Source organism: Pongo pygmaeus, chromosome 13 (assembly GCF_028885625.2).
Source record: "Pongo pygmaeus isolate AG05252 chromosome 13, NHGRI_mPonPyg2-v2.0_pri, whole genome shotgun sequence".
Classification (NCBI taxonomy): Eukaryota; Metazoa; Chordata; class Mammalia; order Primates; family Hominidae; genus Pongo; species Pongo pygmaeus.
Window position 1 is genome coordinate 127,074,309 of NC_072386.2, and position 12,317 is coordinate 127,086,625.

Here is a 12,317-nt window from a genome sequence, read left to right on the forward strand (position 1 = left end):
ACTCCAACCCCTTGGCGCTGCCATGCAGGGGCTTGGGAGGGCCCCTCCCCAGGCACATGGGAGGTGGCGCCTCCCTGACCACGGAGCCATCATGTCTGCAGAGGCCCACCGTGCGCCCTGTGCTGCTGCCTGGGGCCAGAAGGACAAGTCGATGTGAAATGGCTTTCTTTCCTCACGCCCCTTTGGGATTCACGCCCGTTACGGATGGAAGGGGCTGTGCTCCTGGTCCCCTGGGGGAGCGAGCTTCCCGGGCTCTTGGGGGGATCTGGTAAGGTGGATGGTGGGAGGCTCAAGGGTGTCCAGAGCCTGATGGGAGGGGGTGGCAGTGGAGGGTCATCCCCCCAGGGTCTCCCTTCTGGATGTGGACACCGCATGTCAGGCCTGTCACCTGACCTTGTCACACTCCATCTCCGGGACCCCTTCACAGGTTTTCTCGACAGGAGAATCAGGTCCCTGGATAGGAGGAGACGCCCCTCTGTGCAGTGTGGTGGGCATGTACCCCCAATCCAGCCAGGACCCACTGCAGGGGCCCAGCAGGGGCAGGCACGATGTGAGAGCAACGTGACCCCAGCAGCTCTCACTGTGTGCCAGACACATGGACACGCACTGCACAAACCCCACTGTGTGCCAGGCACACGGACAAGCACCGCACAAACCCCACGCCTCAGTGACCCTCCACACCCTGCAGGACGGGCAGCCCTCAGGTGACAGAACCGAGGCTCAGAGAGGGAAAGCAACTTGTGCCAGGTCACACAGCCTCGTAGCCCAGCTCGGCCTAACAAAGCCGGAGCCCTCGGGGGTGCAGGTTTCCCCACAAGTTCTGATATAATGTTGGGGCTCCCCCGGCCCAGGGACACAAGCTCCCAGCTCTCTGCATCAAGGAAGGTGACCAGGAGAAGCTCCCCCAGCAATGACAGCTATGAGGCCACAAATCCCTCCCTCCCTCCACCATTTGTGCAGTCATTTGTCCCCACTTCTCTTCAGCAGCCTCCCACCACTAACCCAGGGGACCCACAAGGGGCTCACAGTGTTGGTGTGGACCCTCTGTGGGCCTCCTGATGGCAGCAGCGCCTGGGAAAAGAGGGCTGAGCTGAGGCCTGGCACAGGCAGGGCCCCCAGCAGCCCCTGCCCTTACAATGACGCTGGCTTAGGTGCCCGAAGCCCAAAGGAGGTGGCCCAGAAGGTTGGAGCTTGAATCGAAGGCCTGTTCTCTGCCCACAGCCAGGCCCAGGGCTGTGGCAAAGGAGGGTGGTGCCCCAGCCAACACCACTGCCCCTGCCGGCCAGCAGCCTTGGCCCAGGCTGGAAGGGAGCAAGGCTCTGCCTGGCTCCTGTGGTCTTTGGGGGAGGGCACGTGGGCCCAGCAGGCAGCTTGCGCTGCACTCCAGGGCACAGATGGTTCTCATTCCCGTTGCCTCCCTTACACAGGAAAAACAAACCAGCCCGGGGCCAACAGACCCCTTTTTAACCTCGTGTTTATTTTCCTTCCCATGCTTGAAAACGCTAACTGTCCTGTGGGCGGCATCTGCTGAGGGTCTGGCCAGGGCGGCACTTTCCTGACCTCAGGGCAGCTCTCCCAGCGAGGGGCTGGGGTGCAAGGAGGGGCCCCGAAGGACTGCAGCCCATTTCCTGCTCTTGGAATTGTCCGGGTCATACCCGGGGTCACAGCTGCCTTTCAAGGGCCTGGAGTCTCCTGACACCGCCAGAAGGCCCAGGATGGTGTCGGGGGCAGGACAGAACCCGGTGAGGCCGGCCGTGGGCCTGGCTGGCTGCGGAGGACCCCTCAAGCCATCAGGAGCTGAGGGTGGGTGGAGGGGAAGCCACGTCACACTATATAGGCCCACAGGGCTCCAAGAATTCAGAGGAGGAGGAGGAGGCGGTAGCGGCTGGGGTCCCAGGACCCCGGGTGGGCACAGCCTACTGTGCCATCTGCATCCTCCCTAAGCCTGCACAGTGCCGGGGAGGAAGGAATGGGCAGGCTGCATCCCTATTCCGGGGAAGCTTGGGAGGGGGATGTGGCCACCCAGGGTCTCAGAGGTGGGGGGCTTACCAACCATCCCACAGGCCACGCAGAGCCTGTATTTGTCATCAGTGCCCCAGATTTCTCTAAAGCAGGCAGACAGCATCCCCACGGCATGCACCCCAGGGCCCGAGGCGGAAGTTTGGAGAAGGGGGCAAAGCCATGTTGGGGCTGCACAGTAGAGGAGGGTGGGACCCCCGAGGTGTCGGGTGCCCACCAAGAAAGGCAAGGAGGCCTCAGCAGCCCCTCCCCACGTGGGCGAGGCTGCGGGGCTCACCAGGCAGCCTGTGGATGAAAGGAGCCCAGAGGCCAGTGCGGCTGCACTGTGACCCAGGGACCCCCGCGGGCCCTCAGAAGTCCCCAGGGGAGCAGCAGCAAGGCCAGGCCCAGGCCCTCTCCCCGGCATTCCCTGGGGTGGGGTGGGCTGCGGCCCACACCCCCCACCCCCTCCCCCGGGACTGCCGGCCTCGCGGCGCCCCTCCCCCAGCGTCCGCCCCGCCCCCCGCAGAGGGAGGCACGAGGCGGTGGCCGCCCGGTCCGCGCCCCCTCCCCGCGCGGGCGGCGGTGACATCACGGCCACGGCGGCGGGAGGGGCGGCGGCGCCCCGCGCACATCACTTCCTCGGCGCCTCCCCGGGGGAGGACGGGCGAACGAGGCGCGGACGGACAGGCGGACAGCGGGGCGGACAGCGGGGCGGACAGCAGGGCGGGCAGGGGGCGGACGGCCACGGCGCGGGGGGCGCTCCCGGCTGCGGCTCCCGCGTCCCCGACCCATGGCGGGCCCGGCCCCGCCCGCGGCCGACGAGCTCCCGGGCCCGGCCGCCAGGCGCCTCTACTCCAGGTAGGACGGGCCGGGGCCGGGGCCAGGGCTGGGGCTGGGACCGGACCGGGCCGGGTCGGGACGCGGGGAAGGCTGCAGCTGGGAACAAAGGCAGCTCTGGCGGGCGCGCAGCGTGGCTGAGGACGCGCCCCTCCCTCCAGGCCGAGCCCAGCCGGCGGGCCGGCGTGTGCCCGCGTGGGCGTCCCCTGAAGCCCTCTTTCTCTCAAGCCAAGGGGAAGGGGGTGGGGGTCTGGGGGGCTGGAGGCGGGGTGGGCAGCTTCTCCAGCCTCACTCCCCTGGCACCTGGCAAGGGCACCATGGGATGCTTCCCTCCCGAGCCTGGCCCTGCCATGCCCGGGGCACTCAGGGGCATCATGGCCAAAGAGACCTGGCTGCTATGGATGGGGCTCTGCCCCTCACCAGCCCTCCATGATCCCAGTGGGATCCGGCTGGGTCGGAAGGGAGCCAGCCGGGTGGGTGTGTACCTGCCTCAAAAGGCATCTACCCACCGGGCACATTCCTGGGTGATCCCAGTGACTGGGCTCTGTGTCCCACGCCTTTGGGGATGACAGGGTGGCCCTGCCCCAGGTGGCATGACTGCCTGGTGACTCCCAATGTCCCCCCAGGGGGTGCCCTGGGCCCAGCCGGGCAGGTGCCTGGTGCCCCAAGCAAGGCTGGGTGGTGCCAGGCCTCAGGCAGAGCCACACGAGTGTGAGGTCCAGGCAGGGGCTTGCGAATGGGGGGCAGCCGTCAGAGGCAGGCCTGGCTCCCCAGAGTGAGGGACACTATTGTCCTCTGGACATCCCTAAAACCTGGTGACCTCCCTGATAGGGGTCCCAGCAGCTGACCCCTGGGGGCGCCTAGCCTGGCCCCCAAGGATTCTCTGGCCCCAGCCAAGCAGCAAGCCTCTGCCTGGGGCACCCGAAATTAGGTACTGGTGGCGGCAGCAGCGGACAGAGGCCTTGCTGCCTCCGGTCTGCTCTCTGCTCTGGTCCCAGACACAGCCCCATTGTGCCGTCCTGGATGGAGCACTGAGCCCCTAGCCTGGCTCCTGGGCCCCACACAGGGGAGGGGCGTGAGGGTGGTTTTGCTGGCAGCTGCTGCCAGGAGCCTGCCCTAAAGGATTTTCAAGGGCTTCCTCCGCTGATCTGATCGACTGTGCAGAGCCGCATGTGCTCCAGGGCGGCTGTGCTGTGAGGGGGATGGATAGCAGCCCTGGCTGGAGTGAGTTTGAGTGTGAGTGTGTGACTGTGAGAGAGTGTGTGTGGAGCTGTGAGAGAGTGTGTGTGTGGAGCTGTGAGAGACTGGTGTCCAAGACCTTAGCCTTGGGTGAGACCTGCACAGCTGACCACAGAGTTGGGCATTCTCCAGGCTCCAGCTAGAAGCCTGGGGTCCCCTGGGGACACGCCAGACAGGAGCCAGCCCTGGGCAGGGGCAGTGCTCAGAGGGACCACTCAGAGACACCCCAGACCCAGCCTTGCATCCCCCTAAGCAGGGAGTCCAGTTGAGCTCCAGGGTTGAGTCAGGCCCAGACTTGGGGGAAGTGCGCCAAGCCCTCCAGCAGGGCCTGTGATGAGGTCCCCCGGGAGTCTGGACCCCACCGTGTGGCCACAGCCCGGTTTGGGCAGGCGGTTCCTGGTCGGAGCTGGCTTCAGAGCATGGATGCCTAGAGGTGTCCTGGGCCAGTGGAAGCTGTGGGCTGGACGGGAGGGCCCTTTGCTGTCATGCTGGGGCTGGAGAGCAAGACAAGGAAAAGTCTCCTGTCTCCTGAAACCTGCGTGCTGGGGGCAGCCCACCTGCTGGCGTGGGCAGTGGGTACGTGGATGCCCTGGAGGTGGGCGGAATCCGTTTGGGCACTCCTCGCGTGGCTGTACTGGGGTCCCTCAATGTGGATGGGGCTCCAGGTTGGCCCAAGGTCTCCTCTGCCCTGTCTACCCCCTTCCCACACTGACATTCCTTCCTGGAGAGAGGAGATCCAGCTTTTAAAATGGGGAACTGTGCCTGGAAAACACACTGAGAGCGAGGCCCATGAACGTGCCCATAAGCCCACCAGGTACCCTGAGGGCCCTGGGTGCTGGGTCGGTGGGGACGGGCCCCTGGGTGCTGGGTCGGTGGGGACGGGCCCCTGGGTGCTGGGTCGGTGGGGACGGGGCCCTGGGTGCTGGGTCGGTGGGGACGGGCCCCTGGGTGCTGGGTCGGTGGGGACGGGGCCCTGGGTGCTGGGTCGGTGGGGACGGGCCCCTGGGTGCTGGGTCGGTGGGGACGTGGCCCTGGGTGCTGGGTCGGTGGGGACGGGGCCCTGGGTGCTGGGTCGGTGGGGACGGGGCCCTTGGGTTCTGGGTCGGTGGGGACGGGGCCCTGGGTGCTACAGTTAATGCTCAGAATTCTGGCCCACTTGCCAGGGGATCCCTGGCCCAGAGCAGGGCTTTGGGGTGAAGAGGCCTGGCGGGGACAGGCCAGTGGCTGAGAAGGCCCCGGAAAGTGGGGAAACCCTGGGTGGTCCTCTCCTGGCCTCCCAGCTGCATTAAGGCCAGCTGAGTGCTCCCCGGGGCTGGGACCGGGAAGGGGCAGCAGAGCAACCCACCTTGGGGTGACCCTGTTAGAGGTGCCCTCCAAGCAGCAGCCATCAGCTCCCAGACAGGACGTCCTCAGGTGTGGATTGGGCCCCCCCGCAACCTCTCTGGCCACATGGCCATGCTACCCCCTACCCTCACTCCATCCTTCCTCCCTCCCCTGTCCCCGTCCTTGGCACCATCCCTGGTGGGCCGCTGGGCAGCGACAGGCCCTAGGAATTCCTGGCAAGCCTGACCCCAGGTGCTTCCTACAGCTGGGTGACCTTCAGTCCCCTCTCCAGTGATTCCAGCTCCCGCTGTGCTCCCAGCCTGGTCCTGCCCCTCACTCTCTCCCCTCCCCGGCCACTGAAGGGGAGTCAGTGTGGTTTTCCCTGGGGCTTTCTGGCTGGGGGATGGGGCAGAGAGAGCCAGCTGTGAGCAGGGTCTCTTGAGCATCTGCTCAGGGGCCAGCATGTAGGTGACGGCCTTGGGGAGGGGCAGGTGCCAATTCTGTTAGCAGGGCTGGGACTGAGGGACACGGCTTTCGGGGGGCCGGAGGTAGTAGGAGTTACAGTGCTGACTTGGGAGCTGGCCTTGGTGGTGGCACCTCAGCCACCACGGAGGGTTTGAGGGTTCAGTCTGTTGACGAGGACTGGGCAAGGGAGAGGCATTCTAGGTCCTGCCCCACCCTTTGGCCAAGCTGTCCTGAAGGTGGACAAATGGCCCGGCCTGAGTAGGACCCCTGAGCCCACAAGGCCTCAAGGTAAAGAGGAGAGAGCCCAGGGCCTGAAGACCCCCACCTGTCCTTGGATTCCTGCCTCTGCTCAGACCCCGTGGCCGTCTCAGGGATAAGACCCGCCCCCCCCCAATCTCCCGCCTCTGTCAGGTTCCAGCCTCCTCATGGGCCACAGGTGGCTGGAGAAGCTGGAAGCCCAGCTGAGAAGGACGCGGGGAGCTTGGGAAGTTTGAGGAAAGGAGCCAGGCTAGGGGAACGTAGTCCATGCCTCCCAAGCCCCATGACCTGGGGAGCGGCATCCCCCAGGCCCCACGTGGCCCTGACCCCATTAGACCTGGGCCCCTGTTCGCACCTTGGCCAGTCAGGTGAGGGAGAGCACAGAGGGCCCGGCGGACGTGGGGCTGGCATGGTGAGGACTCTGAGCCCAACCCCGCTGCCCCATGCTGGCACCGTGGGCAGGTGCCAGGGAGGCTGGGGAGGGGGCCGGGTGGGGTTAGGGGTGGAGCAGAGGAGGCACAGGGGCCTGGAGAACCGGGAGGTGGCCAGGGACCACCACTGTGCAGAATTCCAGCTTTGCCCAGCCCTGGGCCAGGCCCGGGGGAAGAGGTGCTGGGCTGGGGGCACTCACACACTCTGGACGCCATTCCTCTTTCCATTCACAAACGTGCCTGGAGCTCCCGAGTGAGCCCAGTCCTGGGGCAGAGCAGCCTCCGCTGGGAACTGGATAAACGTTTGCAGAGGAGTTGGCGGGTGACTGACGGGAGGGCAATGCTGCTGGTCCCAGTCCCCGGAGGAGCACTTTGGACGGGATTACCCCCAGGGCTCCCCGCCCTGCTGCTGACGAGGCTGACCCAGCCTCTGAGCTGTCCTTGATCCCTTGATCCACATCAGGGCTTGGGGAGGCCCCTGAGCACCTGCTGGAGGACTGGCGGTCCCCCGCCAAGCTTTAAACCCACCATCCTGGAGGTCAGAGGGCAGGGAAGCCTGAGGCCAGCTCACCCCCCAGGACCCGTGGCCATGGTAGGGCGAGGGCTGGCTTGGGGGAGGAGGGCCTGGGGCCTGGCGATGCCATCTTCTGCTGTGGAGGGCCCGCCTCTGGCCCTGAGTTTGGCAGAGAAGGCCGTGTGCAAGGTGGTGTATGGCGCCCCCCGCCCCCGCCCGCTGCTGCTGCCCGTGGGCCTGGAGCTGTGGCTCTACGTGCAGAAGATGCGAAACCTGCAGAGGAAGAGGTGCGGCGGGCAGCGGGTGGGGTGGTCACGTGGGTGTGGGTGCCAGGGCATGGTTGGAGGCTGTCTTGGGATGAGTGGAGGGGACACCCCACCTGGTGCAGCTGCAGGTGGCTGGCTGCATTGCCTGGATCCCAGATTGGAGGTGCAGAATGACAGAGGCCCATCCGTGCACCCATCCCTGACTTTTAGGCCCGGGCCCTTCCCAGGCCAGAAGCCTCCTTCGCCTTGAGCCTCAGATGCCACATCTCTGGCCGGAAGGGAGGTGGGAGGTGGCTCCCATAATCAGATCTGCGGAGCAGCAGCGTCTGGGCTCCGCAGACACCCAGGCCTCAGGCCTGAAGCCCCTCTCCTCCGATGTTGCCTGGAAGGAGGGGGCAGTAAATCAAGTGAGACCATTTGACAAGCGGCTGGGTGGGGCAAGTGGGCCTTAATTAGGAAGCCCCGTGAGTGGCACTGGCCGCAGGATGGGGCTTGGCTGGTTGTCATGGCGACGGTGGGCTCCCGTGACCCACGTGGCATCCGGATGGCCATTCCCAGAGGGATGGGTGAGGTGGCTGTGAGGTGCCTGGCAGGTAGTGGGTGGGAGGTCCTGGCCCTGAAGTGAGAGGATCGCTTGAGCTCAGGAGTTTGAGACCAGCCTGGGCAACATAGTGAGACCCCCGTCTCTACCAAAAAAAAAAAAAAAAAATGAGCTGGCCATGATGGTGCAAACCTGAAGTCTCAGATACTTGGGAGGCTGAGGTAGGAGGATGGCTTGATCCTGGGAGATGGAGGCTACAGTGAGCCGAGATCGCACCACTGCACTCCAGCCTGGGCAACAGAACAAGACCGTGTCTCTATAAAAATAATAATAGTAACATAAGTTTTAAAAATGAAAAATGAAAGCAACAGAAAGCAAACAGGAATGATGGGGCCAGCCTGCAAGCAGCCGAGGCTGAACCCTTCCCCCACTTCTCTGAAATCAGGTCCCTCCTGGGCTCCAGCTGTGCCTGCCACCTCCTGGGGCCCCCCAAGCTGCGCCCTTGCTGAGTCTTCTGTGGCTCTCCAGGGGCACCCTGCAGATGGGGGCCCGCCTGCTCACACTGGGCACCCCATGGCATCTGCTGGGTGTGTCCTCCCCCCACAACCCTCCACCCGGGGCAGCGCAGCAGCCTGAGGTCCATGGGACCTGTGAGAGTAGGATGGAGGAAGACACCAGGCCCCAGAGCAGGCAGCAGGGAGGTGCGGAGCCGGGCAGCCAGGGAGTGACCCCACACTTCTCCCCAGCAGCTGAGTGCCGAGGGCAGCTCCCCAAGGCCCAGGGTGGGGGTCCCTTGGTGAACAGGGCTAGGGTGGCAGCTGACGCACGGGGTGCTTGGGGGTTGTGCAGGGCCCAGGGTGAGGCGTTTCTTCTCTGAAGTCCCTGCTCGAAGGTGGGGGACCACGGCCAGCCAGGGCGTTGGTGTTCAGAAGAGGGCCTGGCCCTTGGGGTTGGGTGGCGCTCACAGGGCGGAGTTCATCTTGGGATGGGGTGCCATCCACATCTTCCCACAGCAGCACTGGGGGTGGTGAGCAGCACGTGGGAACAGCGGGTTCTCAGGCCCGTCCTGGCTGGCAGCGGCGAGCACTTAGCTCTGTGAGTGGGGGACCAGGAGGAGAGGGGCTGGGACTGGCTAACCCACAGCCACACCTCAGCAGCACTGGTCTCCCCTGGAGACTTGGAGGCTGACTGAATCCCCAGGCCCCAGCTGGGAGAGCTTGGGGGTGGGGGTGGAGCTGAGATCAGATCCCCACCCCACCCAACCCCAATGTGGCCTTCACCAGCCCCCACTACCGTCTGGGAGCCTCAGTTCTTGGTGGGAATTAGGGGGGCCTCTCCCAGCAGCTGTGGTCGCTCAGGAGGATGGCGAGGGTGCCTGGCCCCTGCAGCCCATACCTCTGGGATTTGGGTGAAGGCAGGGTATGGGGGCCACACCCCCTCCAGCACCGGCCCCTGGGCCTGAGGGTCTTGCCGGGGTCACAAGCTCACACTTTTGCCCCAGTGGCGTCCCTGACCTTGGCCACACAAGGGGTGGATGGGAGGTGCTGGCAGAGGTGTGCTGGCTGGGGCGCCCTTGGGCCCCACACGTGCTTCCAGGCCTGTATCCCAAAGAGACACTTAGGTCTGTGAGCACAGATGTGGCGTGGGCCCTAGCCCACCCAGGGGCGTCGTCTGTAGTGAAGCCACGGAGGTGCTCCGGCCCCGGGACAACTTTGCCAGGGGTGGGCCATGACACCAAGTTCCTCTGCGCAGGATGGAGGCATCGTGCCTGGAGCTGGCGCTGGAGGGCGAGCGTCTGTGCAAGGCGGGCGACTTCAAGGCAGGCGTGGCCTTCTTTGAGGCCGCTGTGCAGGTGGGCACCGAGGACCTGAAGACACTGAGTGCCATCTACAGCCAGCTGGGCAACGCCTACTTCTACCTGAAGGAGCACGGCCGGGCGCTGGAGTACCACAAGCATGACCTCCTGCTGGCGCGGTGAGTGGGGCGGCCCTGCTGGCGGGTGAGTGGGGACGGCCCTGCTGGCGGGTGAGTGGGGACGGCTGTGCTGGTGGGTGGACGCTTCCTGTCCTCAGCAGTTACAGTTTGAGGAGGGGGACAGGGCAAGCAGGGTCTAAGGGAACGCAGCGGGGAAGCCCTCACCTGGAGGGCAGCCAGGGCTCTGGGAGCCCGGCAGGGAGCTGGGTTTCAGCTGACAGGCGTGAGTGGGTCTGTGTGTCTGCGTGTGAGAGTCTGGGCTGCGACCCGCGTGCTGGGCGTGAGCACTCGTGACTGTGCGGGGCCCGTCTGTGATCCTGTGTGGCTCAGAGCCCCACCCTTTCCCTGGCCCCAGGCCCCGAGCCCTGGGTCCACTCCTGGCCACTGCTCAGTGAGGTGTGGTCCTGCCCTGGGGGCTGTCCCTGCTTTCCCATGGACCCCAAGCTCCCACTCACAGCCTCCTTCCTGTCCGGCGTCATCTACTCCCCAGTCTCCCCAGCCCACTCCCCGCCGCCCCTTGGGGTCTTGGGGTCTCCAGTCGGGTCCAGCCCCCAGGCTGTGCCTCACGGAAGCACGCTTCCCTTGCCTCAGCCCTGTCCAGCGCCCTCCTCCTCAGCCCTGCAGCTGCCCTGACCTCTCAGCAGGGCAGAGCTTCTTGGAGCAACCCTCCCACACTGGCCAGTGAGCTCACACCTGCTCCTCATCACCCAGCCCAGTGTCTGGTGGGCATGCAGCAAATGTCCTCTGAATGAGTTAGCAGGCACCATCAGGCCCCCTAAGTCCTCCCCGGACCCTAACAACTGCAGACCCCAGCCCCCTGCCCCAGGCCCAGGCCTGAGGTCCTGTGTGTAGCTCCTGGCACTCTGCAGCCTGTGCGGTGATGGGCAGGAGCCTGTACCCCAGACACAGCCCAGCAGAGCCCATACCCAGGGCTGCCCTCGGGCCTCACTTGCCTGGCCTGTGGGCCCCTGCCCAGCATCGCCTCAGGGGATGCAGGCTCCTGTCCACTCCATGCTGGTCCCTGAGGCCCAGCTACCCCACCCCATGCTCAGCCTCCCCCCGGGCCCAGCGGCTTGACCAGTCCTCAGCCTGACCCCTCACTCCTCCCTGCCATCCAGGACCATCGGTGACCGCATAGGGGAGGCCAAGGCCAGTGGAAACCTGGGAAACACACTCAAGGTCCTGGGGCGCTTCGACGAGGCTGCTGTCTGCTGCCAGCGGCATCTGAGCATCGCCCAAGAGCAGGGAGACAAGGTGGGGGCTTGGTCCGGGGCTGGGTGCCTCCCACCCCTGCACCGGCCTGCGTCCAGATCCGGGATAGGGGCGGGCGGGTGACACACCACTCATCCAGCTCCTCATGGGAGGGATGACAGGGAGGTCAGTCCCCTAGATCCCGAGTGACTCGGGAGAGTGTGGGCCCCCAAAACAGGCCCCCCTAGCCCATGCTGACACTGCAGCCCAGGCCCCCACCTTCCACCCTCAGTTCTGCCGCCCCTCTCGGTGACCTCCCCCCAAATCCATCCACACCCCCAGTCACTCACTCCCTGGGGGGCCCAGCGGGAGGCAGGGGGTGGCTCTGGGCTGCAGCGGTGGGAGGCCGATTTCAATGGTGGTGGTGACAGCAGGAAGAGTGGCTCCATCTCTGCGTGTGCTGGACCCGAGACAGGCTTTGCTGACCTCCCTCTGGCCCTGTGAGGCGAGAAAACCGAGGCTGGGGGGACGTGACTTACCCGCCGTCACGCAGCTGGAGGTGGCCGAGGGGGCTTGAGCCTGCAGCATCTGGTCCCAGCTGGAGCTCTCAGCCTCGGGCATCAGAGGATAGAGCTGAGGACCTGGCACCCTGGCCACGCCAATCCGCAGAGGAGGGAGGGATGGCGAGGGAGGGCGGAGGCTGGCTTCCCGGGTGTGCCGTCCTCAGGCCTCCGCCCCTGCCTTAGTGTCTGTGACTCAGTGAGAGCCCCCAAGGCCCTCACCGTCAAGGGCTGGGACAGTGAGGACACCAGCGCGCCGGCTCTGCACATCCTGTGGGGGGCCATGGAGACACGCCCCCAACCCTCCGTGCTGCGCGCAGGTCGGGGAGGCGAGGGCCCTCTACAACATCGGGAACGTGTACCACGCCAAGGGCAAGCAGCTGTCTTGGAATGCCGCGAACGCCGCGCAGGACCCTGGGCACCTGCCGCCCGATGTCCGAGAGACCCTGTGCAAGGCCTCCGAGTTCTACGAGTGAGTGGGGCAGGGCCAGCCCAGGGACCGGGGCTGGTCTGTGCATTTCTGAGCTCCACAGACACTTCCAGACCCCCGACCCCAGCCCCACACCTCCCGACAGCTCCCAGGGCAGTGACGGCCAGGTCCGCCCACCCCCCCTTTCTCAGCTGCAGGCTCCCTCCCCTGAGCTTGCCCCTGTCAGGGACTGGGGGGACATGGCCAAGCCCTAGGTCTCAGAGCTCGAGGACCCTGGAGCCCACCCT

General features: G+C 65.8%; 1 protein-coding gene across 1 annotated transcript in view; it reads left to right on the plus strand.

Annotated features, from left to right (window-relative positions):
- The first annotated feature begins 2,601 nt into the window (after nucleotides 1-2,601).
- The window catches only part of GPSM1 (G protein signaling modulator 1), a 31,731-nt gene continuing 22,015 nt past the window's right edge, over nucleotides 2,602-12,317 (plus strand). Inside the window, exons 1-4 of the mRNA XM_054501455.2 lie at nucleotides 2,602-2,859; nucleotides 9,628-9,849; nucleotides 10,968-11,103; nucleotides 11,921-12,072. Of these exons, the coding sequence (XP_054357430.1) occupies nucleotides 2,792-2,859; nucleotides 9,628-9,849; nucleotides 10,968-11,103; nucleotides 11,921-12,072 (578 nt within the window). The 5' untranslated portion in view covers nucleotides 2,602-2,791. The remainder of the gene's footprint in view (nucleotides 2,860-9,627; nucleotides 9,850-10,967; nucleotides 11,104-11,920; nucleotides 12,073-12,317) is intronic.